General features: G+C 44.2%; 1 protein-coding gene across 8 annotated transcripts in view; it reads right to left on the bottom strand.

The window, feature by feature from the left end:
• The window catches only part of AGAP1 (ArfGAP with GTPase domain, ankyrin repeat and PH domain 1), a 304,896-nt gene that overhangs the window by 203,278 nt on the left and 73,651 nt on the right, over nucleotides 1-27,967 (bottom strand). For all 8 annotated transcript variants that reach the window (XM_056495964.1, XM_056495969.1, XM_056495965.1 and 5 more), the window contains 2 exons: nucleotides 9,481-9,539; nucleotides 4,893-4,980 (listed from right to left, as the gene is read on the bottom strand). In XM_056495964.1, the coding sequence (XP_056351939.1) occupies nucleotides 4,893-4,980; nucleotides 9,481-9,539 (147 nt within the window). The remainder of the gene's footprint in view (nucleotides 1-4,892; nucleotides 4,981-9,480; nucleotides 9,540-27,967) is intronic.

Raw genomic sequence — 27,967 nt, 5'->3', positions numbered from 1 at the left:
AAAAGGATCAAAAAAGAGACAAGTGTTGTTTTATATCTGGGTGTCAGCGTGAAATGCCAAATAAAAATAATCAGTCAGTGCTATTATAGCAAAAAGGCAGACAAAGAATGAAAAGAGGTAATTTTGAAACACATGTCCCAAGTCATCACTGTCTTCTGAACACGACACAGAGTCTGCCTGTGGGTTTACAGGCCAAAAAAAAAAAATCTTTCATCTGCCCCAAAGTGCTCAGGGGGCTTGTGAAAACTGCACCAAGGATTTGAAACCAACACAGAGAATTTCAGTTCCTCGGGTTCTGCAGCCCAAGAACCACAAAATGCAACTTTAGGGTTAATGTGGCTTTTTTGAGCTTGTGTTGGGATTCTTGCAAAACCTCCCTGTGTAAGCTCTGTATAAATTTTTATGTGTATGAATTCCAAAAAAATCCTGAATGAAAAGGCACGAATGTTTCCAAGGAAAGCACCCAAGCACATCCTCACAGGACACATTTCTCTGCTCTTCATTTACATTTCAGCCAGCTGCTCACTGAGAGCAGAGCACACAGATTAGTCTGGGACACATCCTCCTTTCCTTCATCAAAGATCAAATTTGGGTGTTTAGTAAATATGGCCTTCCTACATATCTGAAAACATTAACTAGATAAAAATAGCAAGTGGCTTCTGTAAAGAAGCTGCAGGGGTCATGTGGAGAAGGGGACAAGAATCTCAGGGCTGCAGAGGGGAACATGTCCAGTTCAGCTGCAGCTCCCCCAAAATACAAACTGTGACCCCAGCCCAATGTTAAACCTCAGCACAACCACATTAAAGCAAAGAAGGATCCCAGAGTGGTTTGGGTTGGAGGGGCCTTTAAAGCCCATCCCATTCCAGCCCCACATCTTCCCCTATCCCAGGTTGCTCCAAGCCTGGCCTTGAACACTTCCAGAGATGGGGAGTCTTTTTTTTGTCTCTGCTTTTTATTTTCCCCAGGTGAACCAGGTCCACACTGTCTGACTCCAGCCCAGGATCACACCTGAATGAAGACACCTGGAAGGTCATCCCAGTTAATAGATTATGCCTGAACTTTCTGCATACATATTGTGTAAGGGTCTGGGACCAGGAGAAAATCTCTTAAGAGGATGTGAACAAAAGCAGCTGAAATTTGAAAGCACTCTTCCTCAATCCTCCTTGCATAATTACCCTTTGCTGAGGAAGCATCAGGCAGAAATAGTTTCTCGAGATAAACTGAAAACCATGGACAGCCAATCCTCAAGGTGTAATTTCTACACAGAATCAGAATCCTTTAGCTTGGAAAAAGGCTTGAAGATCATCAATGCATGTTTTTGTTACAGGCTGGCAACTTATTTTCATGATATGCTTCAAAGGGAAGGCTGAGGGTGACACTTCATTTAGTATTTTAATACTAAACATGACCATTCCTGCTGCTTTATGACCATTGCTGCCATGTAAGTGATACACTGCTCACTGTGCTACTGAAAAAAGTTATGTGGTGAAGACTGCAATAGTATAAAAATGTTTTTAGGTCAAATTTGGAAAGAGAGTAAATGATCATAGCTTTCTGAAAAACACATTAAAGGCTTTATTCTGTAGCTTTTACTGGGGAAGATTTCATTTTTATTATAAGTTCCTCTACAAAGAGAGAGTTGAAACCTCCACTGACTGCAACAGCTACTTGCTGCCTCAAGTCAGGATGGTGGATGGCTTTTATGCTTTTTAAAACACTAAAAAGAATTAATCCACATGAAATGAATAAATAACTCTTAAATATATCCCAAAGTACATAGAGAAAAAAAAATTATTTTTTGTCATCCCAGCTGAGACACCCTGGACCACAATTTGTCTTTTTGTTTTGTTAGACTCACTGGAAAACAAAGTACTGAAATAATCATGACATGACTTTATTACATTCAGAAACATGCCAGAGATGTGGAAAAGCCTTTAAGTCATGTTTCACACCTCCTGGCTTTTTGGAAACAAAACCCAAACAAGTAACAGAATCCTCTGACATTTATTACTATAAACTGCAGTTTACCTTGGTCTGCAAAAAATTCCATACACCACACATTTCACTTTGCTCCTACAGGCAGAATTAAATTTTACACGGGGGGGAATAAAGCCACAGCATTTCCCACTTAACTGTGGTTTCAGCAGGCAAAGCACCCAGCAGTAGCAGGTTTTCTTCCAGTCACTCAGAGGGTCATTAGAACATCAAAAATCCCTAGGATTCCTTATTTCCCATCATTGTATCATCACAGAAAAAAAAAAAATAAACCCCCAGACCACTGAAATTCCCCACTTAGAGCAGGGTAACACATTGCTCCCTTTCTTCCCTCTGATTTAAAATGTGTCACTCAGCAGCACAGCTGAGTGTATGCTAAATATGCAAAGGAAGGGTCTCAAGGCCATTTTTCTTCCTAATAAAAACTCATTCTTTGAGAAAAAACAGCTTTGGAAGTTACAGAACACATGAGGGACTGAAAAGTTCTGAACAGAAATAAAAACTGGGGCAGGCAGTGAGAGAAAATCTCCACTGTGAATGAAGGGCAGGATTCCTCCTCCTGCTGGGGAGGTGGTGATGGGCAGCAAGAGAAATGACACTTGAAACCACCTTTACATAGTTCAAAATTCATTTACTGGAATGCTGAAGCCTCCAAGGCCTACAGGAGATGTGGCACTTGTGTGATGCAGGGCAGGTTTCCTGGTAATTGCAGCAATCTGGAAGGCAAGGGCAGCAGAAATAGCAGTCCCTGGCCCTAATCACCACTTCCACCTGCAGCAAATATCCAGCACTTCACCCATTAGGACTGATTTTATGATGCCTGATAAATTTAGCTGTTAGGAAGCCATTCCAAGCCAGTAAACTTAGATTTTTTTCTTAACTGATCAAGCAGCTGACACCTTAACATCTGATATACATCTCTTCTTTTATCCAGTTTAACAACCTGGCACATTTACAGTCCCTCAGCAAAGGAACAGGGGAGGATCCACAAGGATCTCCAACATGAAGGATCACACTTTCTTTTCTAGGGAATTGTTTGAAGGATCTAAAAGTGCTCCAGACCAGGCTGGGCAGGGCTTGGAGCAGCCTGGGATAATAGGAAGTGTCCCTGCCCATGGCAGGGGATGGAACAGGGGAGCTTTAAAGGCCCTTCTAACCCAAACCACTTTGTGGGTCTGTGATTCTCTGACAGAGGTAAAACACAACCAAATTACCACTACAGATGTTTACTGAGGGTCATTTATATGGCTTGAATTTCCTTTAATGCTGACTTGACTGGAAACCTTGACCTTATCCCTCACAAGGCAAATCAGAGCTCTTAATTATTCCAGTTTTCCTCCCGTTAATGAAATGCAACAGTGTCATTAGTGAGGCTTGTCAGCCACACTTCTGTGCAGAGAAATGATTTGACACTGCTTTTGTCATCTAATCCTTCCAGGAAAAACACTGACAATGTCACTGGAGCACTGTAAATAAAAATCCTTCAAGACAAAGAGGACAGATGGCAACACTCCCAAGGAATAACACCTAAAATATTCATCCTTTAGGAGGAGAGGAGAGTTAACCCTGTCAACAGTCAGTAGATTTGAGTCTTCCAAAAGGGAAAAAAAAACCCCAAAAATCCAGATACCCTCTGTTCATGAAGTGAGGGAAGAGATGTGTCAAGATAGTGATTTTTGCTGTACTCAGTGACACTGCACCCTCTATCAGCATTTCTCACTATCAGCATCCAGAAGCATCATCCACACACACTTCTGTGCAGAGGCTCAGCTGCTATCATCAATTATTACTGCCAGCTCTAGCTACAAACCAGAAAAACACATTTAGGGCACACTTACAACCTGCAGGAGCTCAGTGTTAGTGCAGTTCCACAGGAAAAGCCTTGTCCATCCCTCCCTTCCCCTCTCCTCCCATTTTAACTACAATTCCAGGCTGTTAAAATGTCAACTACCAAGCTAAACCAGCTTCCTGTGGGAAGGGTTAATTAGAAACAAATGTTATCAGGGATGCATGAAACTACAAACTACTGCTGAAGAGACAACTACAGCAAGAGACAAAAACAGTGAGATGCACTAAAGACTTGAAATCAAAAGGAAACAACTCAAAATGATACACAAAACAAGGGGGGAAAACACTCTAATACAGAAACCACCATCTGTCCCTTCAAAACGAGAGCTGCCATGAAGACAATGTATAGTTACCTGCATCCATATCTGCAAAGAAGGGAACAGCCAGTAAGGAAAAGAAGGAACCAGAAATTCAGTGTCTCAGAGTTGGATTTAAAAGTTCATAAGGAGAACAGATAAAGAAAAATAATCAAAAAAGTATTTACTGCAAGACCAACCTTGATAAGGTACTGTGATATTTTTGATTTCAAGCTATAAACTTGGATTAATGTCAAACACTACAGAGAACAAATTAATTTTCTATGCCGTAAGAACATTAAAAAAAAATAAACCAAATATTTAATATATTAAACAATAAGCAAGTTGCACCTTTAAGTGAAGATTTTTTCTTCCCCCAACATCCTGATTGAACAGAAACCCACCACTACAGACAGTAATTGTGGTTTCAACAGCCCAAGTGAAAGCAGCAGCACTACTGAGAGCACTCAACTCCTCTCCATCAGGACTAATTCTCATTTGGACACACACTGGGGGCCAAAGTATTTAAAGAATGCTAAGAAGTTATGGAAAATCCACAATTATACTCATCATGCACACTTAGCTCGGTCTGGAGAGCGTTAAAGCAAAAATCTCCATGAATTCTGAAGTAGCTCATGGGGTTGGCTTTTTTTTTTTTTTTTTTTTTTTGCTAATTCATTTCTGCATGGTCAAAAATGAGTAAGGATGTAGTTTGTGGGGGGAAAGAGGAGTGGGGTTTGTGTGTGCACGTACCTTCAGGGGACTCCTCCTGCACGTAGGTGCCCGTCAGGTACCGGTGCACCAGCGCTGACTTCCCGCTGGCCAGGTTACCCACGATCCCCTGAATGCAAAATAAAACAAAGGAGAAGGAAAAAACCCAACTGCAGTCAATCCCTGTAAAAAGCAGTTTGTGCTCAAGCAAAATCTCCACACCTCAGACAACAGACATGGTGCAAAATCTGCCGAGAGATCAAATAAACGGCAGAGCGGTTTGGGGTGGAAGGACCTTGGAGATCATCTCCTTCCACCAGCCCAGGGGGCTCCAAGCCCTGTCCAACCCAGCCTTGGACACTTCCAGGGATGGGGCACCCTGTGCCAGGGCATCCCCACCCTCCCAGGGAAGGATTTCAGCCCAACCCCACCAGAGTTTTCTTCCTGCAGGTGCTCAAATGTAATGGGTGGTGTTTGCACCACTTAGTCAGTGGCTTGTCTGAAGTTTCTTCTGCCTTCACTCAGAGCCAGCATTAAAAAACACATGAAGGAAATTAATATTCTAGTGTTTATTAAATCTTGTCTAAAATACAGAGAGTTCAGCAGCACTTCCAGCTACCAGCTAGAAGTGAGCAAAATGGAGATGAACCCAGCTAGTTACAAGGTCTCTTAAAGCTAAACAGTCCAATAGAGAATTAACACCTGTATTATTGAGACTTTTGACCCAATAACCAAACTCCTGTGACCCTCAGTGCAGCATTGACTGTCCAACCAGAAACTACTGCCTGAAACCATGGAGAAGGACACCCAAAATCCTCCATCTTGTCCCATACCCATCACTATATTATAGTTTTTAAAACCCTTCACCATGTGAAATCACACACTTCTACTTAACTACACACCAGTGATCTTAACTCCATCACTCAAATTTGGAAGCCTTCTCCAAGGCCTGAGGTCAAAAGCAGTGTTCTCCAGGGGTCAGAGCCAGAAAGCACAGAAAGCTCAAAAATCCCAGGTTTCTGGGATCCAGCACTGAAATGCCAAATGACTTGAGGCTGTTTGGGGTTTGTGGCTTTAAAGGGATGCACAGAGCTGAGGACATGGTGCTCCCTTCTTGAGGAAGGAGGTGATGGGAAACTTGTTTCCCCCTTTGAAAGAAGGCCAGGCTGCTCTGTTCTGTGCTGTTTACTTGACCCTCACCATGGGTTCAGAACAGAAGGTCCCTGGAGAGAAGATGAACTCTGCTGATCTGCCGGCATTGCCAAAGGGATTGCCGAGGCAGCAGCCACCAGCTGCACCTCATGTGCATTCTCCACCCCATCTTCTTCATCCTGATGAATCCTAACCACCCTCCTTATCAAAAGTGACTTGACAGGACCCAGCCATGTGTGCTGGCACCCAAAAACCCCAAATTCTCCCTGCCTTGGGCTGATCCCACAGCGTGGGCAGCAGGCGGGGAGGGATTCTGGGATGAGTCACAGGAAGAAAATGACATCTCTAACACGTGTCCCTCACCCCCAGAACATGAGGCAACCTCTCCAGGTCATGACTTTTCCCTCCATTATATGCCCACCAACTGCAGAACATTTGTCTACTCCCACTCACACCACAAAACCATTGGGACCTGAGGGAACCCTGAACAGCCCTGGCACTTCTCATCACCAAATTCACACCATCTCCCTTCCCATACAAAGCTTCCCCATGAGAAGTTCCTCCCACTTTTTTTTTGCTACAACAGTGTACAAAATCCTCCCTGCTCAGGATTCACCACTGCTGAAAAACAGCCAATTTTTAACTGTATTTTTAATGGTCTACACATTTGGTCAAGACACAGTTTTCCAGTGAAACCTTCACTTACAAGAGATCAGCCTTGTGTGCATGGAAATTATTGTTATTTTCTATTACACTTGTGCCAAAACTATAATTGTAACAGAAAAGCACCAACCTGGGGGTCCAGTCAGAGGCAACATCTCATGGCTGGGATGTCTTATTCTATCCATAGACTCCCCTCAATATTTGAAAATACATCAAATGATTCAAGAACACAATTTTGTATTTTAATTTTTTTTTAATATCCTAAAGGTCATACCAGGTTACACCATTTGACAGCACTTCAGGTTCTCTGACACATTGCTACAAAGCAGGAGCAATAAATTCCACACTGGGAAGAAAAACTGACTTTTGATACAGTTTCTCTCTTAATCAGCATTAATATTTGCTTTAAGGCTGATCCCCCACATTATGACAAAAATGCCAGCCTGTTTTCACAGCAGTCATATTCTTCTCATCCCTGTTTTATACACAAACAATCCAAGTCATCTCCATTTATTTATGGGTATGTCTGAAATGCACCAAGTTATGACAAGCATGTTAGGGAACAAAAATACCACCCTAACCCAGTTCAGGGAGGAGAAAATTCAGCTACAACTCACTGCTCTTTTCAGTTATGACTTGTGCAACACTGAATCATTTATTTCCATGTGCCAGACATGCTGTAAAACAAACCTAAGCCACTTTGCCCACTCCTCCTAAAGCCTGTTGGGAAAAATAATAAACTGTATTGATGGCACTTGGCATTTCAAAGCAGTCCAGGAGAGGAGCCTGACTGCACTTTTTTTGCAAGAAATTCTGTGGTTTTATCCATAAATCTCTCATGTTTATTCTGCCTAACACATCCTAATTTAATATGTGAATAAACAGGACCCAGAAACACCAAAGGCAGTGGTCTCACCCTTCTCTTGACCACAAGGAAAGCATCAAAATCCATAAGTAAAACTCAAGTTTTAGATCAGCAGGAACTAATTACAGAATCCCAAACTGGTTTGGGTTAGAAGGGACCTTACAGCTCATCCTATTCCTGCCCCTGCCATGGGCAGGGACACCTTCCACTATCCCAGCTTGCTCCAAGCCCCCTCCAAGGTGGCCTTGAATATCCTTCTGAACACTGGAAAGAAACCAAGCCTCCTGCTGCTAAAAAAAGGAGGCAAAGACTGGTGTTCTTTCCTCAAAGGCAGGCTGAAAAATACCTCCTTCCTTTATTGCAGCCCTGGGGGCTCTCTGCTCTCCCAGAGCCAGTTTCTGTTCCCTTGAAAATTCTGCAGAGCCCGAAGGGTCCAACAACAGCCACTCTAGAAATAAATCAAAAATAAATATCAACCAGCCACCTCAACTTAAGGACTTCTCAACCTGTACAGGGGCACAGCCTCTCCCTTTGGCATGGCTCTTATGCTCCTGAGGCACAAGGAGCACCCAGGATGAGGCTGAAGTAAGGGAATGGCAGAGGTGACTCATGGCAGATGTGCAGGAAAGGCAGAGCAGATTTCAGCTGGGCTTCCTCATTTACCCTTCCTGTTGGAGCACAAGTTCACAGGCACAGCTGGTGCTGCTGGCTCCCATCGTTTGCAGGGCTATAATCAAATTATTATTTTTGTAACAGCAGAGGTTCTGCTTTTACCCTTGGACAGGCATCCCCTGGGCACGCTGACCACTGCAAATCAATTCTCTGCAGCAGCCACACAGCTGAAATCTGCTTTCCCAGCCCTGCTTCAGACAACACAGGGGCAAGACACCCAGGGGAAGCACTCACATGATGCAGCCAGGCTATCACTAGAGAAAAATGTACCCCGAGTCCATCACCTGGTGCTTGGAAATTGTTTGTGCTCTGAATTACAACATGGAATACCTGCAGCTCTGCTCTCAGCTGCAATTCCCAGTTTTCCTGGTGGGTGCTGTGAATTATGGCTCAGAGAAGGGAACCAAGGATAAGCCAGCTAATAGTGTTGGATTCCTATCCAACCAACACCTTCCAGTCTTGCATTCCTGGTTTTTCACTGTTTTTCATTTTATTTGGGCTCTTCCAAATGACATCATCTGTTAAACAAAACCTGGTGACCCTTCCTGTGTTAGGGAATTACATCCACTGACTGCCAGATTTTTCTTACACTCACCTTGAGCACTGCTAAAATCAAAACAGCCACAGAGCTGTAGCTGTGAGGATGCTGCTCCCATTAAAATGCCTCTCTAAGCACACTTATCCTGTTAAATGTGGCCTTGCAGATTCTCTCACCTCTATAAAACACTATTATCAACTCAGATTTGGGAAAGGTTCAAATTCTTTAAAGAGAGAGAGAACAGACATTTGGTCCTTTAAGAAATCAGGGAAGCTTAATATGGGGAGATAAAATGAGCTTTATGTGTCAGCTGCTGATTTCCAGTGCCCTCCTAAGATTTCCCTGCTGAGAAGATGCCCCTTGGAAGCTGCTTCCTGGAGCAGAACAAATTCCAACAGCAATAAAAATCCTGAGAGGTCTTTGAAATATGATTATAAATATTGAATGTACATCATCTTCACATAGAAGAAGTGTTCAGGGTCAGGATGGACAGAGCCTGGAGCAGCCTGGGAGAGTGGAAGGTGTCCCTGCCCATGGCAGGGGTGGGATGAGATGGGCTTTGAGGTCCCTTCCCATCTAAACCCTTCTGTGGGTCTATAATAGATATGTAGAGGAAAAATTCTTTACTTATTAAAACTGCTTTCTACATTTTTTCCCCAGCAGCAGCAGAAGCATGGAAGCTCCCCCTGTGTGTGACATTCCCAGGGTGTTCCCCAGGACAGCAGCAAAGGTGAACTCACCACTTTCAGCTCCGGCACAGATCGGCTCAGGGTCCATTCCTGGCTGTTCACAAAGGCATCTGTGGGAGAGGAGAACATGCCCAACATCAGGATGATGGCATTTGCTGCTCTGCTGCACACAATTTCACACCACAGCTTTGGGAATGTGAGACCAAAGGGCATGCCTGATTCCTGGGATTCTCATGTCCAACATGACAGAGACCAGGGTTGGGGAAATGAGATCAAAAATCCCAGAAATTCCCATTCTGCACAGATCTGCTCTCAGCAGCAAGAGCTCAAACTAACTCCAAGCCCTTGGAGCTGCTCTTCCAGTGGTTAAACCACTTTCCACCCACACCACCACCCTCCTTCTCTGCAGGAAAAGCCTGGGATTTGTCACATTGCATGTCACCAACTGCAGCTGCCACCATCTGCAGGAACTTCTCCACCCAGGTAAATGAGAAAATTTGCTGGTTCTAAAACATGTTATTTTCTACTGCACATCACACTTAATGTCAGCAACTGCAGCACCCAGAGCCAGTGGGAACATCCCTGCTCAGGCAGAGGAAAAATCTCTTTATTCCTCAAACATGCCATTTTCTAGGCAGAAACAAACCACAGAGCCATTCATTACTAAATTAATTAAAAACTACTTGGGGCAGGGGTTGATCTGTTGAAGAAAGGCAAGTTTATCACAGAAATCGAGTTATTTGTGCTGCACCTGCCTCACACCTCACTGAGAATTCCACACCAAAGAACAGAAATAAGGCTCTGTTTTTCTTTATTTAAAAACTTTCATGATTTTGTTCCTTCCACAAAGGTCTGGTCAGCTGTAAGCAAGCAGACAGTGGTGTTTCTGCCACAAACCCAGTGTGGATGCTGATTTAAGCCCTGCAGAACCATGCAGCTGAATGCCTGTGCTGCACAGGATGCTCCTGCTGAGATCAGCTCCAGCTCCACTGAAGGAGGCAGCACTGAGATTCCAGCTGTTCCCAGCAATTCCTGATGCCACAGGAAACAACAGCTGGAAGGTTACACCTGATTTTTATGCAAGCCACAGCTTCCCCTCCAATACACCCATCAGCAGGATGGAGGAGGCTGTTTCATCTGATTTTTTGATCTGGAGAATAAAGAAATTGGAGGCAATTTCCTACTCCAGATGTGACCCTCACTAACTTCAGAAACCATCCAAGCACCCAGCTAAAACAACCACAAAGCAAACTTGTGTTTTCCAGTGTACCTCTATGAAATAGACTGCTTTTGCCTCAGTATCCCAAAAAGATGTATTAGCTAGGAATTAGGAAACCTCCAGTTTTATGTAACACATCCCTTCATATCTTTGTGTATCCATGTGAAAACATGAGGAAAATCATCAGTATTTTGGTCCAGGAATGAGCTGCCTCCCACACACCCCCTGGCAGAGAAGGAAAACCAAAGGCTCAGAGTGAAATGCTCTGAAGATCTGGGTTAACCTTTGGGCAATTCCAGGTGCTCATGCAGCTCCTGTTCCAGGACCTGAAGTCCCACTGGATCAAAACCTTTCTGTACCACACCCAGGTGACAAGAACTTGGGATGGAGACCAAAGAAGTGGCAATTTCCACTTGGGAACACTGCATGCAAGACCTGTCATGATTAAAGGGACCACAGCTTGGTCCAGGATGCTCTCCTGCCTTCCTGTGGGAAGGAATGTTTTCCCAGACAGGGAGCAATGGAATGGGGAGCTTTAGATTGGCTATTGGGAAAAATTTCTCTGCCCTAACAGGAAACAATCAGCTCTCATGACTTGATTTGAGCTGCTGTGGATTTGGGAAGGAGCAGCCTTGGCTGAATGAGAGGAGGAGGTTTCAGCTCATCTCCAGACTCTCAGGAGTCAAGGAAAACCATCAGTCTCAGGCAGGTATTATCCCAGACTTGTGGGGGTTTAGGTGTGCAAAACAAACTGGGAGAACTCCCAGTTAAAGCCAACAAGCTTCCATAAAAGAGAACCACTGGATTTTATCACCATGGAAGATTAAAAAAAGATGAGTGAGCAAATTGCTGCTGCTGACTTGGAGATCTGCAACAAAATCTGCCAAGCCAAAAACTAAGCTGCACCAAGGTAACAAGAACATCACAAATCCTGTTCCCTGTAATAAAAATCTTAAAATATTATTTGGGAAGTCCTTTCAGAAAGGACAAATCAGGGAGGCAATGGAGGCCAAAAGACAAAGCAGAAGGAAGCCAGCTGCAGAAAGGAAAGATGACCCAGCCTGAGGACGTGGATTTATTTCTCCTACTTGGTCCTTCCTTCATCAAAATGCACCAAAACACCACACCAAGACCTTCCTAAACTGTATCAAGGAACCTCAATATGGGCAATATACACATTTTAATCCTGATTAGCAATATAAAAAATAAAATACACTTGACAAGGTGCTGGACTTCTTGACAAAGCTACCTTCCCCTTTTTTGCCAAGCCCTCAGTTTCTGCCCCCACAAAGATTGTGAGTGTCTTAATACTTAAGAACAGTTTAAATTTCATTTTATTACCAAAATATGCCTGTTAAAAAAAACCCAAAACAACAAAACACAACAAACAGCCAAATACCTTGACCTCAACCCAACTAATTTTAACCAAAATCTTCCACTTAATAATATATCCTCAATTTGCAATTAATTTACATAAGGTCTTCCAGTGCCCTTAAAAAAAATAAAAATAAAACCAACTCATTTCTATTGGGAGATATATGGGATACCTTTCCACTGGCATGTTTACAAGGAATTACTGCAGCTGAACACAGAACAGGGCATGAACCAGCCCCTGGTCTCTTCAGCAGTGTGAGTTCAGTTTGTGTGCTGTCACTGGGAGGGACATGGAAGCACCCTCTGCCCAATTCAGTTTCTAGGAATGCCTCAGGAAAGACTGGTTTATCCCAAGATCCACAGAAGTCAAGGTGAAAAGGTCAAGTGCTCACAGACAGCACATCACAAGCAGCTTTGGGGATTATTTTCCTAAATTAACCTATAGCTAGAGCATGGAACACTGGATCCATCAGACTGGAGCACACAGAGCCCAAATTGTGCAGCCCACAAAAATCCTCTGCTGAAGCTGCAACCCCCCACCACCACATGTTGATTTAAACATATTGGAAGAGATTTGCATAATAAATAGAACCACATGGAAGAGGCTGATCAACTGGGGTTCTGTTTGCATTACTGCCCAGCTCTGGAATTCCAGTGAACTCAACCTTCACGTCCCACCACAGGCTCCACACATGCAAGGAATTACTTCTGTCAATAATTAATCACAGTTGCATGTGCTGCTCCTTTCATTTCTGCATCATTGATCAAAAGCTTCCAATATTCATGGTGTCACTCCTGCCTTTTCAAGACCTGCACCAAGAAGATTGTTTAAGCTGCATTTCCTCTGCAAAGTTTCCTTTGCCACAACAGAAGTCTTCTCAATTCTTCTGGTTTTGTTTCTAGCACTACCCTCAAGCACAAAAAAAAAAAAAAAATCCACTTTTTCAGATCCAGGAATGACCACTTAAAATCTAAATAAACATTAGCAAAATAATGTTAATGAGAGAACACAGGCTCAAGTCTTGACCACTGACCTTGTTTTGTCCCTTTTTTCAACCCAAATCTCTCACCCTTGACCAGCAAAAAACTGAGCAGCCCAGAGCTTTCTCTTCCTCTGATCCAGATGGGAACTGAATGGCAACCTGAGCAAAAGGAGTGGTGAGGGAAGGGCAGGCAGGTATCTCTGCAGGATGGCATGAAAGGACTTAAATCTTCCATGATTCTTGGAAAGCTTCTTAGCAAGAGCTTCCCTCAGGCAATCCCAACTTTACTTTGCTGTCCTTCTAAATGAGGAAAAGCTGTAAATAAATAAAACATAGAAAAGCCCAGGGATTTCTCTGGAGACTCTCAGCTAAAAGGTTCTTTTTGCTAACAGCAGGAGCCCTCAAAAACATGGGAAGGAAGTTAAAAGCACCAACAGCCACGTCACACACTGCTCTCCCCTTCAATAATTCCTGCATCACAAGCAATATTTAGAGTTTCTTCTGCTTTGAAATAAAAACCTGAGAGTGAACAGGTACAGAAAACATTCCTGCAAGCTCCCACTTGCCCACAAGGCTGCAGATAAGGCCACACATCTCTCTTGGAGCTGTATCAAAGCAGCATTTTCAGGACAACATTTCCCAAAGCTTGTGTGCTGGTTTTCTTAGCAAAGAGGGAAATGTGCAGCTTTTGGGTTGAGACTTGTGATCCTCCTAAAACATGCATTTTTCAGGGGGGGTAATCTCACAGCACATCCTCTCCAAGTCAAAGCACTGAGTCAGTTCTAACAGAAAACAGCAGAAAACCATCCTGACATGTTGATTTCTAAGCTTTGCATAAAATATTATTTGCAAGATCATGTTTCAAAAGGCTTTTTTTAATAGATTTTATGGGGCTCTGAGCAACCTGGTTTAGAGGGAGGTGTCCCTGCCCATGGCAAGGGGTGGAACCAGTCAAGCTTTAAGGTCCCTTCCAACACAAATCACCCTGGAATTCTATGAATTTTTATATCTGCTGTGCTTGGGTTTTTAAAATCAGTCTTTTATATGGGTCCCCTCTGCTTATTCACTCTGCTCCACTGCACCAAACAATAACTACAAAGCAGTAACAAAACCTTTAGAAAACCACCAAGAGCAGTACCAGGATGATTTAAGGTTTTATTTCCTCCCTACTCAGTGTGATAGAACCATAGATTCTGTGGCTTTCCACTGTGTGCCAGTTAGGAATTACTGCTCCAAACATCCCTTTTTTCCCTTCCTGCAGATGTGTAACTGATAATTCTCAGGCAGTTTGGGCGAAAAGCAGCACTGCAGCTCCCTGCCCTCCCCCGGGTGGGAATCACATCCCAGCCCTGCACAATGCTGTATTTACACTTCATTCACAGCACTGACACACACACTGCAGAACCAGTCACCAAACTGCCACACAGCAATTCAATTACAGCTCTAAAACCAGGGGGATTTCACCAGCTGTCACTTCAAGGCTCCTCCCATCCCCTGCCAGCGTTGTCAGGATGGATAAAACCCCACCAGCTCTTCCAGCTCCAGTGTAAATGTTTGATATTGGACTGATTTATCTGGCCATACCCAATTCCTAATTATAAACAGGAAAACCAGGCTGAGCTTGGAGCAGTGAAGGCATCAGGAATCCGAGCCCACGCTCATCAGAGCCTCCCGTATCTGTGACATCTGAAAAGCCTTTCCCTGTAACTGAGAACTGTATTAAAGAGATATTTAGGTCAAAGCTGTAATCTCTCTTCCAGCAGCATCTGGCAGCTGCAGCAGCAGCGTTATCCTTTGTGCTGCCATGGAAACAAAAGGAGGACCAGGGATGCACAAGCTGCACAAGCTCCCCAGCCAGCCTTTCCCAAAATGTGCTTCTGGGCTTGGGAATTGGAGAGCACTTGGCTCTCACCACAGCATTTGGGTTTTGTCTTCAATTTTCAAATTGCTGAAATCAAAATATTTCAACCATTTGCTGCTGTTAATATTCCCCCTCTCTCTGCCATCCACAGCCACCCCACAGGGTGGTGCAGAGATGTTTCCTCCCTCCTTAGGGATAAGCCCATGCTTCCTACAAAAGGAATGATGGATAATGCATATTCCCAAATCCAATCTCATGCACAAAGTTTTACATCTAACACCACCAAATTATTTGTTTTGCCCTTAAACATAACGTAGCTCCAACCCTGACTACTCATCCTAACCCTCCCCACCCCACAAAACAAAACCCTAAAACCAAACAGAGCAGATATTTTGGCTAGAGGCTTTTCATAAGGAAAAATAAATTACATACTTAAGAAGGAAAGCTTCCCATTCCCTGTATTTTCCCAGTGGGTTGGGTTCTGGAGCTGACACACACAGTTAGTGTAAGAGAAATTACAATCCCACAGATGAAACCACAGTTTTCTCCTGAGACAACTCTGCCGTGGGAGAAGCACAGAGCACGTCAGCAAGGGATGTTTGGAGCAAGGACTGTCAGGAACACAACTCCATTCCAGTCAAATGCACATTTCCTAACACATCTCAGGGAAATGTGGCACTGGAGAGCTGGGCCAGCCCCTTTTCCAAGAGGCAATGACAACCCCACCAAGAGGTTGGCAGGAATTAAAAAGCAGACAAAGAGAAAATGAAAGCATCCCTGCAGTACAGCTGCTCCCTGCTCCAATAAAACTGGGGAAGGAAATGATCATCTCTGCAGTGCAGTGACATCCTTTTTTATCAGGCAATAAACAGTATTTCCTAAGGGCCAAATCCCCACAGAAATTCAGCTAAACACAGAACCACAGCAGCAGAGGAATCCAGGAAGAAAATGGAATGTTTTGTTGGGTCTGCCCAAAAGCAGGGCAGTGTCAGGGGTGAGGGCTGTTCTCTCCCATCTCCTGCCTCAAGGGAAGGGCAGTGCCAGCACAGGGAAGATGATCCCACATGGAAAATCTGGAGACAGAAGTTTTGAGCTGTTCAAGTCACACTTGAGAAAGGCAGGAGGGAAAATCCACATCCCAGCAAGGATGTCCAAAGTACCCAAAATGAGACCCTTCAAAAAACCATACCCTGGGCTGCCTTTCCTGACTACAGACACAAACCAGGAATTAGCCTTTCTTATTCACATCTGAATATTAATGAGGAACCTCCCTGAGCAGCAGCAAAGATGAAAAGGGACAGCTTCTGCACTTGGCACAAGAAGAATCAACGTCAAAGGATAAATTAAAAAAGATGAAGTGGGGGGAAAAGAGCATTTTGAAAGAATATAGGAACAGATTTATCTGGCAAGAAGAAAGTGACAATAGAGATTTAAAAAAAAAAAAAAAAAAAAAGAGGTTTTGCTGGGCAGGCTGAAAAGACTTTTAGCTTTTCAGATAGGTAAGAATGGCTGCAACTCAAAAAAAGACAGCAGAAAAATTAGCAAGGGGAACTAGGTGACTACTTGGTAGAGAAGAAAATGGAATCATGGAATATCCTGAGCTGGGAGGGACCCACAAGGATCATGGAGTCCAACCCCTGTCCCTGCACAGACACCCCAACAATCCCACCCTGTGCATCCCTGAGAGCTCCTGGAGCTCTGGCAGCCTCGGGGCTGTGCCCATTCCCTGGGCAGTGCCAGCACCCTCTGGGGAAGAACCTTTCCCTGATCTGACCCTGCACTGACACAGCTCTGGAAGCAAAACTAAATAAAACCCAAGCACACAGCAAGCCAGGCTGCACAGGATTCCCATCACTGGGATTCCACAGAGGAGATTGTTCTGGGGTAATACTTGAGCATCACCAAAATTTCAGAAGCAGAACATGAAGCAGATGGCAGTAAATGAGCAAAAGCACAGCAACCTTGGGGGGGAAAAAGCATAGGAGGAAGGAGAAAAAATTAGTATCAAGTCATGCTCAACAAAACAGGGACACAAGACCAAACACTCGAGAGTGGCAGATACCAAATTCCAGACTAAAAATTGACAGGGGCTTGGAGGGACAGGACACAGGGAATGGCTTCCACTGCCAGAGGGCAGGGATGGATGGGATATTGGGAATTAGGAATTGTTCCCTGGAGGGTGGGCAGGCCCTGGCACAGGGTGCCCAGAGCAGCTGTGGCTGCCCCTGGATCCCTGGAAGTGTCCAAGGTTGGACACTGGGGCTTGGAGCAGCCTGGGACAGTGGGAGGTGTCCCTGCCATGGCAGGGGTGGGATGGGATGGGCTTTAAGGTCCCTTCCAGCTCAACCCATCCTATAAACACAACCCTTGAAGTGTTTTACCCACAGCTGTGCATCTCTGCTAAGGACACTGCCAAGGTCCTACAGGGACTCACAGCTCAATTGTCTTTGGGATTATAACAACAGGGAAAACTATTGGGCTGGGTTTTAACCTGCCTCTCACCAGTTACACATCCTGCTTCTTAGTCCTTATGTCAGGAAGGATAAACAAGGGTGACTCCATCTTTGCCTTCCCATCCTCTCTCATGCTGATCCCTCTTGGCTGCCCCACTCCTCAGGAGGATTGCTCTTGCCTGGACTGAGTTCACCACCCTTTTACTGTCCCCACACCACCCTACAGCAAGTTCAAGCCACCAGGATGTCCACCACTGACCACCACCAGGCTCTTCTGCAGCTGGGCACAACCAGCTCCTGGATTTTGCTTTCCCTGGGCACCCATCAGTATCTCAACCTGAAGAGCCTGCAGCAGATTCCTCCAGGATTTGCTGCTGGGTCTTTTCCACACACAAAAAAAAAGTCAATTATTTATTCCTAGACATGACTTCCTACTTTTATGCACAAGAGGACCCTCTGTCTTATCTGATGGCAGCTCAGCTCAAATATTTAGCAAGAGCAATCGAAATAAACAGATTTCCTTTGTCCTTCCCTACAGAACTGGGGTAAATGTGAGCTATGATTTTCCCCATAAAAGCCAAGCCTGCTCTTCCCCAATATCTCATTTACCCAACCACCTGCAGAGCTCTCTCAGTTCCAGCTCACTGGTTGCACAGTGTGATTAATGCAGGCAAACTCTGTCCCTGCTCACACCCAGGCAGCCACGATGAAGTCAACGTGGTTCAATGGGTGTGATCCCACAGCCCAGCTGAACCTACACTCTCCCCATCCCCAAAATGTCCCTCCCCTCTAGAGGAGCCTGCAAAGGAGTGATGCACTGAGCATTCTTCATTCTTGTGCTGCACTCACAGCACCCCCGTGCCAAAACCTGCAGTGCACAAGTTCAGTCACTCACAGAGCAGCTCATGGCCCAACCTCCTCACTTGTCAACCCAAATCTGTGCTCTGACATCATCTGACCATTCACACTGACCTTTTCCAGTGCTTCCAACAGAAAACAGCTCCAGAAGGTTTGTACAGAAGTACATCTAGAAAAACACTTCCTCTCTCCACCAGGGAAATGATGACTTGTTTATGCAACACATTTCTGAAAACATTTTTTAGAGCTGCAGTCATGTCTCCCAGATTGCTATGCTGGTTGTCAAAACAGAGCCTCTTTTTCCCTGACTGTACCATATGCAATCCTAAATCCACTTTCCCTAACTTGATATCACCCGTGCGAGATTTGGAGATGATTAGTGGAAAATACACAAATGAGACACTGTTCTCCAGAGAATGGCCCAGCAGGAATAATCTGACTGGGTTTATATTTATTAGCCTGATGCACTTCTAACTTGTTTAAACAAAGCTTTTGTCAAATGTCAAAAAAAAAAAAAAAAAAAAAAAAAAAAGTTAATGCAATCCAAGGCATGGTCTCAAAGGGAATTAATGCTGAGCTGGAAGCAGTGCAAAAGCCTTGGTTACAGCAACAAGGAAACAGTGCAAAGGGGGCCCATTTTATTTCAGTTGTGCAGAGATCCACTAGGAGAAAAAGGCTGATTTCCTAAGAGCCTGGAGAACATAAAGCAGGAAAAAGGGGTGGGAAACATGGTCTGTGTGGATGAGAGCCCCATGGGGCAGGGAGATGGGCCCATAAAGCTTCCCAGAGCAGGCAGGTGCCCTGGGTGCTGTCCCTGTCCTGTCTCCCTCCCCCTGGAGCTCTGCTCTGGCAGCACACCTGAGCAGGGCACACTCACCTCAGTGCTCAATTAGCTTTTATCATCCTACAACAAGCCAATACCCACTTCCTCCATTTCATTACCTTGCTGCCCAAGAGCCTGTAAAGCCACCAAAACATTAAACCAGCACTGAGAACCTGGGACTCAGCAGTGTGCAGCTGAGCCAGGGATGCACCCTGAACCCTGAGCCAAGCAAGCAGGGCAGGGCTCAGGTCTGCCAGCACCTTTTGCCTGAAAACTGCTTAAAAACAGCTAGTAACAGTCAGAAAAGATAATATGTGACTAAATGCTCCATTAGGAAGGAGTTTCCTTTCACAGGTTCCTATTCAGAAAGCACCTGCTACCACCAGGAGTTTTGGAAAATACAGGACTGTGCAAGTCCAAAGGATTTCTTTTGGAAACCCAAAACATTGCTCATGTGAACTGTAAGACTGGGTGGCTGTAACACAAAGCCTCTTGCTTTGAAAAAAAAGGAAAAGCTGCTGGGATGCTAAGGTCCATTCCCTATCATTCCTTTGGCTTTTCCTCCCCTCCCACCTTACCCAGCACCTGAAGAATTATTGCAATGCCTGAGATCTAAATCAACACAGAACCATTGCAAATATCCATTCTTTAATCCTTCTCCATTTGAAGCTTATAAAGCTGAATCTTTACTTTGCCAGAACTGGAAATACAACTTTTTTTTTTCAAAAAAACCCCACACTCATCCAGGAATCAGACTGTTGTGGGTCTTCACAAAAATCCTGCCCTCTGGCTACGCTCTTATTTGTGTTTCCTGGGTGAAGCCAAGAAACTCAAGTGTGTTTTCCAAGCTTCAGCAGGTTCCCATCACCTCAGGCACATACTTTAAACTCAAAGCACTGCACTAGAAATGATATCTTTAAAGGAGCCCATGCAGAGCTCAGTAATCAGAAACCAATTTTGTTCACCTACGAGACCAAACACCTCTGTCCTTAAAGTCCTGACCCTGGTGCTTTTCACACCTGCTATTTTACAACATGCAAATGAGGCCTATTAAAGGATAATTTGGGAAAAATGAGCTATTTTTGCACAAGCCCTCTTGCTGCATCTTGACCTATAATGTGCTCTAGCAAACCACACTGTAAACTGAGTCCTTGCTAAATCCCTGCACTCAAACACTTAAAGAATTACTCTCCCTTCAAATTCTGTTCCCTACTAATTCTATAACCTCCCATATTTCATATAAGCCATATCCTATAACCTCATGTACTTCCTTTATATGAACTGAGAAAGGAAAGCTGGGGGCCAGTTTGTATTTTGTCACCTCTATGCCACTTCCTCAGGTAAACTCAACCCCATCAGCCACTGAAATTCATTATAAAAAATTCTCTTCATGCTTATTAAAAAAAGTGCCAAAAAACCCACAGAGATCTAAACTGTAGTTCAAAGCCAACAAGAAGGGTGTCAGCCTCTATTCCAGCAACACCACCAGCACACACACTTAAGAAAATAATTAACACAATCAAGTGCAGCCTTAAATCTGTAATAAAACACAGCCACTTGGAAGCAGTACAGTGGGGAAACAGAATGCAAGCAGCCACAGCTTCCAAATCCCAAGAAAGCCCCCCAAAAGCAGCAGCAGAGCCCAGAGGGACCAGCTCTGCCCTGCCAGGGAGCTCCCAAAGCTGCCCCTGCACAGAGCCAGGGAGCTCTGCCCTTAGCATCACACACAGACAACACGTGCTTAGCACATCCAGGCAGCTACTGGGGCAGAGCAAAACAATTCCTGGCTCCTCCTCCCCGTTTAAATGGATTTATTTTTTCCCAGGCCCAGGCAGGGGGATGAGGAGCACAGAGCAGGCTGCAGCTGCTGCCAGCAGCTGGAGCAGACCCCAGCACAGCCACAGCATTCTGCGGTTTTTTTTAAGCTGCAGTGCATAAGAGTTCACATCCCAGAATGAAAACAAAGCAAACCCCAAAATAAACTTGACTGTCTTACTAATTAAAGGGATTGGTTCCTCCAGGAAGGCCAAGACAAACCATGCTGTGGGGTTAAGGATGTATTTTTAGCACTCAGTCCTTCCAGCATTTTTATGGAGGCTGTGCAAGGGAACCAGAGCCTGGCCACCCCCAGAGCATCATCAAAAGCTCTGTCTGGGAAGGGGGCTCTTCCCCCTTCAATTTATTTGAAATGCCACAAGACATTTGCACAAGCTAAATCCCAACAATACTGGAATTTCTTCTCCAGCATCCACATTTTCATTCCCTGTTGAGGAGCCAGTGGATTTTGAAGGCACCACAGAATCCCAGGATGGTCTGAATGTGAAGAGACCTTAAATCCCATCTCATTTCACCCCCTTCCATGGGCAGGGACACCTTCCACTAGGCCAGGTTGCTCCAAGCCTCATCCAGCCTGGTTGGAATGCTTCAAGGGATGTGGCAATTTCAGTAGATACCTTATTTTAATAATTCTAGCACATTTCTAATTGCCTTTGCTGACCTTTTAACTTAATTCACAGCAGATGGGGGTTTACCATACTGCAGGTCACACTGTCAACAAATAATACTATTTATAAGATAAAAGCCTGAACCTAATAATAGTAGGCATGGGTTTGAAACCAAAAGAAAAACAAGCATTTCCAAATTTACTGTCTTCACCTAGCTCTAGGAAACTGCTCCCAAAGGCATGGAATATGAAAACCTCACTTTCCCAGCACAAGTTCACTGCTTTTCTAACAAGCCAACAAGTTTCCACTTGTAACTCAGTCCCAAATGATGGCTGTAAGGTTGCTCCAACCACATTCCAGATTTTTTTCTCTTGACTGCTCAAGACATTTCTAACCTCAGGATTAGAAAAATGGCATCAAGCTGTACCTGATGGAAGCAGAGCTGGCAAAGTGAGGAGCCTCCTGCTCCAAGTGTTCTGTTTAGAGAAATCCCAAGCTTGTCTAATACAGAAATCAGCAGATGAAGCAGATGTGCTTCTTATCCATATATGCAAGAAAATGAGGGGACAAACCTTAATATATGGTGGCAAAGCAATCCCAGCAGTGAAATCTCCTCATTCCACAAAACTCTAAGGGTTTTTCCACATTTATGAATAAATAAAACACTATTATCCTAAACACCAGCAAGAGGCAGACAAGAAAACCCAAGTCATTTTAATAAGAGTGGTTTGGGTGACCCCCAGCACCCGAAATCCAAGTCTCCAGACCATTCTGACACAAGGCAAAGGTAATGCCATCTGTACCAGCTGGCTCCAGCTAACACCTCACCTTTATCAGCTGCAAAAGCATTTCCTGGTGGGCTGAGGACCACCCACCATTCATGTCCCTGCTGACTCACACAAATATTAATCAGCCTTTAAAAGGTGCTGTTCCACCACCTTGTGCAAACTACAACCAACTCAGAGAGATGAGGAGACCACAGGGATCTGACAAGATACACCTGGGCATGCAACAGAACATTCACTATTAAATAAAAGCAGGGTGAACAGTTCTAGCAGCTCCTGTGCATTTATGTAAAAATATAATTGCAGTTTAATAATATTAAGAATCACAGAATAGTTTGAGTTGCCATGGGTAGGTACAGAATACAGATTTCAGATAATCCCTATTGTCCAACTCCTTCTCCCCTTATTCAGACCACAAGATGAATATCTCAGGACAATTTGCTCCCCTTATCTGCATGGTGCCAGCCTCCAAGGCAAGAGTATTTACATATCATTTTAGCACTGGCCACTTCACTGGGAGCACAGTTTATCAGGGAGCCTAAAAGAGGAGGAGGATCACATCCTGCTGCCCTTCCCTCTGGCAGGAATACAGGAGGCCAGGAGAAGGCTGACAGCAGTTTTCTGCTTTTAAAGAAAACACCTTTTTTGATGGAAAAGCTGGACAGTGGACAATACAGCCTGAACACATTACCTTGCACAGGATGAAACCACCCTCCTTCATGTAACCTTACATCCCTGCTTCCAGAGGTGCCTCAGGCTCCTTAAATGCTGCTCAAATCCTTCTTGTGATGTGATTTTTATTAACCCTGCCCAGCATTACAGATGAGCATCACCAACAACCCCTGCTCCACCCCAAGCACTGTGGATGCACATCAGAAAGTGTCTGCATCCCTGTTAAAATCACAGAAAAGTCAGCATGGAAAAGACCTCCAAGATCAAGTCCAACCTTATTCTAAGCAGCTAAGCTAGGTGTGCACTTACAACCAGACATGTCTGTCATCTGTAAACCTCTAAAGCAATTATCATGGTGAATTATACCAAGGCTACAGCAGGAAAAAAAAAATCAAACTGTGTTACCTATTAAATTGCTTTAGGCACTGTAATACACAAGAAGAATGAATGAAATTATCTAGGGAAGCATTACATGAGTTTTTCCCCATTAAAAAAGCAGGCAGGCAGTCACAGAGGGCTCCCAAAGAATTGCTGCATGCAGAAATCTCTGTACAGACCAGTCTCCACATGAAGGAAAAGCCTGAGGTAAATGCAGTAAAGAAACCCACTATGGATTTCAGGCTGAAAATTGTGCCTCTGAATTAAACCCTGACACCAAGAACTGAAATCCTCTGGCTGCTCTCACCACTGCACTGCCTGCTCACAAGGTTTTGCTCTGCCACTTGAGTGACCCAAGGCTCCATCCCTCCATCCTTCCCCAATTCACCACCTGCCACACTCATTCCCACTTTCAACAAAGAAAGGGAGCATTTTCACCTGGAGGAAAAAAAAACTTTAAAGGTGTTTTCAGACAGCTGAACTCCCCAGAGTCAGGCATTTATCTTTTAAATCAAGTGGAGATGTCACCACAATCCTTATTGTTAAAAAAAAAAAAAAAGGGAAATATGCTGAATTTTAAAAAGGAGCTACTGGAAATCACAGCATAAGAAGTGGAAAGCTGACATTACCCAACTGATATCTGGAGAATAGAATGTCCAAGATGAATTAAATTAAATGAGGAATTATAAGATTTTCTGCATAAACCAAACAACAAGGACTTAAATTTCCAACCCTTTGATACAGACACTGTATTTGACAGCCTGTACCTCAGTGTCTCCCCCAACACAGACACACAGTGAGATTCAGCATTTTGAGGCTATAATGAAGCATTTGTCAATTAGATCCTCACAAAGTCAGTCATTTATCCCAAAACATGACATCCCCACTGGCATTATGGACTAAAACCCCCTGGAGCTAAAAGCAGATCCTTTATCAGGAGAGCAATACCCAAACCTGAGCTGAGGAACCCCAGAGCTCACAAATCCCCTTGCCTGCCCCCAAACACAATAAAGGAGAAATGGGATTCCACTCTTTCAAGGCTGCTTCAGCACATGATGTCTCCTCCTTCAAGGCTGTTGAAGTTCTTCTCAGTAATTCCCAAATTATTTCCAGAAGTGATTTATAACAGGCCCAGGGACAAAAGCTATGAACAGCACAAGAGTCTGCTGAAAACTTGACCTTTGGGGTTTTGCATTGATCCCCCAGCCTCTAATGGTATTTTCCAAGAAAATCCTATACTTAAATCTCACTTTAATATAAACAACCATAGAGTTGCCACACTCCTCCCTGAAAATTCAGGTGACCAGAACCTCAAAGACTCAAGATTTCAAAAGCTGTGCTGTAATTCCAGCTGGAATCTGGCTCCCACTTCATGTACCTATTACAATGTCCTGGAAATGCTCCTCAAAAATGCTGCCAAAATCTGTGACAGAACCATTAAAAGTGTCCTTAAAACCCCCAACAAAATGACAGAAATCCTCACAACCACTTTGAGACCCAAGGTTTTAAGCACAAGTCATCCACTGGAAAAAACATGACATTGAAATGAAGGAAAAAAGTACAAGTGAGAATGCTGCAAAACTGCTTATTTCAACACCCAGCTGATTTTATTGGTTCTGCAATCACTTTTTCCTAGGTTTGGCCTGCTGGGTGCATATTCCACTAAACAAACATGAAGAAATAAAGGTGGTAAAATTCACTGTAAGTGATTTCATGAGTTGGAGTTAAACACAACTGCATTTATTACTCAAAAATTCCCAGCCCAGAGAGCAAGGACACAGCCTAACTCCAAACTCCTACCAAACAGCTCAGCAGCTCAGCCACAGCCATAAAATTATTAAATATGCATAGGAATGTGCCTGAAATAAAAGCACTGAAAGCAGACTTCATCTGACATGGATTTATACATTATCTAAAAATCACATGTATTTTTAGATATATATATTTATATATGTAAATAAGTCATATGTAATCCCCCCCCCCACCCCAAAATGCCATGCCATTGGAAAAAAGGGAATTCCTGGAAAAAAGGGAATTAAGAAAAAAAAATTTCCCTAAGACTGGCTAAGAAAAGGGTACAGGAGCTGGTAAGATAAGCTAAACTGCAGTGGTGTGAGCCCAAATTTAGCCTTGGTTTATCTGGCAAGCCCTTTGTGGAGGTTACATGAGGCTCCTTGAGCTCTCATCCAGCCCTCACTGCTTGTTTATTTATCAAAGCTCATTATGTGAAGGACTGAAAAAACACACAGAAATCCATTTTTATTAATCTGAGCAGGGGAAAAAAGATGCTTTACGTGTTTGCTGTGGTTTTTGTTCTGTTTTTACTGCACAAAACCCTTTCCTTCCTCCTCCCCTGAGGAGTGCTGGTGCTGGGGACAGGGGACAGCACATGCACACAGCAAAGACCAGCAGTGCTTGTGATGACTGCAGTGACACATTCCTGGGATTATTCTGCAGGAAAGGAACTCAGATTGGCTCCAGAAAGAAATCAGCTTTTTATCTAGAGTGTGAACCATGTAACCCTGCTGTAGCAGTGAGAGTGGGAGTGGGAATTCTCCATCCCTGGAGCTTGGCTGGGTACCTCAGCAGGAGGGAAGGAATAGTTAAATTCCTCTGGTTTCATTCCCCAAGGGCAGCTGTGAGTGGGCTGGAAAAGCCAGCATGGAGCAAGAGACACCCAGAGGCACCTCAGAGCCACCAGCAGTGGCACCTGGGGACAGGGCAGTGACACCTGGGGAAACAGCAATCAGCAATCATTTCTGCATCATAAGCAGCTCCATCACCCACCCAAAGCTGGTTTTCCATCAGTTCCTCCACACAAAAACAACCTGTCTCCAGCTTTACCACACTGTCTCTGGGCAACATCACACTGACACTGCTCATTCTCAACCTGGGGGCCCTAAAAATACAAAGCAGAGCAGGCACACTCAGATCACACTCCATGCCTTCTGTATTTGGGGATGGAAAGGGATTTGTTATCAGCCAATTCCTGACATACTTGGTGAGGGTAGAGGTTAAGGCAAGCTGTGACAGGAACACACCCTGTAAGAATAAAGAAGAGCTTCACCTTAGCACCTCAGCCTGGTCACTGCAGGCACCCTGGACAGGCACAGCCTCTGCTCCTGCCAGAGACACTTCCAGGATGGACTCCAAGAGCAGTTTCCTTCAGGGTGCTCATTTCTACTCCAAGCCACCTGAATGAAAGGATTCCCAGGGGAGAGCCCACAAGGTGCCCACACAGACATTGAGGGTCTGCAATCCATGATCCACAAGGAAATTGAAATTGCATTTTCATGGCAAAAGGCATCTAATCATAGGAAGGAGTTAATACAGCATCATTTAACAGTTACCAAGAACAAAACTGGAATTAACACAGCAAATAAATCCCACTTTGTTCTGGAGTCCCTTATTTTAAATGCAGCTTTCTGTTCTGTTCTCCCTACCAAGGCAACCCCAGGAAAGTCCTGCTTCCAAGATGCTTCCCTGCAGACCCTCAGACTTATTCAGAGGGGACACAAAGGCCCCTCAAAATCAAGCACTGCTATTTCACCACCCCAAATCAGGATGGGTCCCAAAGTGACCAGATGAAAACTACCAGTAAAAGCCACCCAACAGAAAGATTCCCTCCTTAAACAAAGGATAACATGAATCCTGGTGCTGCCCTGGCTGAGATTTAGGTGGGAGGATGTGGGAAAAAGCAATGAGTGGAACTGACACCCTGCTCATCTGCAGGAACCAGGAATGCTCCAGGTACAAGGAGCCTCCATGAACATCAAACAGCAGGTGCTGAGAGATGTGCCAGAGCCAAAGGACAAGCCCTGACCTGCACTTTAATCCCCACTGTCCTTCCAGGGGAGATTATTTGTTCCTGCCAGTAAGCTGCCAGCCTGGGAAGGGTATCTGGGGCTATGAGCTGCTCTTACACGGCCAGGGAGAGCTCAGGGAAAGGTCTCCTCTGGGTTTTTAGCTCCAGCACTGAAGGGGAACTTGGCCACTGTGGCAGAAATACACAGAAGCAGGGCAAGGCAGCACTGCACAAGCACCTCAGCACATCTGCCCAGGACTGTGACACCTTAATCAGAGTTAAACAGAATAAAACCATCTGCCAAAATGGAAAACAAAGTTTTACAGCCTTCATATAAAATACCAGCCATTGGGTTTCTGTTTGACAGGCACAACTAAAAAACGTTCAGATTCCATGACTAAACATATATATATATGTATGTATATATATATGTATGTATGTATATATATATAAATGTATGTATGTATATATATATATATATGTATGTATGTGTATATATATATGTGTGTGTGTGTGTGTGTGTGTATATATATATATATATATATATATATATATATATATGTGTATGTGTATAAATATATATATATGTGTGTGTATATATATATATATTTGTTTTAATTTGGGCATCTCTCAAAGTGCTTTCCAGAACAAGTTCTCCCACACTACCAGCTGTGTTTCCTGAAGGAAGGGGGCACTCAGAGCAGCAGCAAGGCTTTAGATGACTGCAGTGCTGTCTGCTCAGCCTCTGCTTAGCATGAATTCTCCTGCCTGCTTGAAGTTAAAAATAGAGCCAGCTCAAAGGGCTGCAGGTCAACAGCGTGAGCAGGTGATTCAGGGGCAGACAGCAGTCAGGAGACACACCTGGGGCTCTGCAGAGTGAGGA

Source organism: Oenanthe melanoleuca, chromosome 7, assembly GCF_029582105.1.
Source record: "Oenanthe melanoleuca isolate GR-GAL-2019-014 chromosome 7, OMel1.0, whole genome shotgun sequence".
Classification (NCBI taxonomy): domain Eukaryota; kingdom Metazoa; phylum Chordata; class Aves; order Passeriformes; family Muscicapidae; genus Oenanthe; species Oenanthe melanoleuca.
The sequence above is the reverse complement of the archived record's forward strand: the minus strand, read 5'-3'. Positions and strand labels throughout refer to the sequence as shown.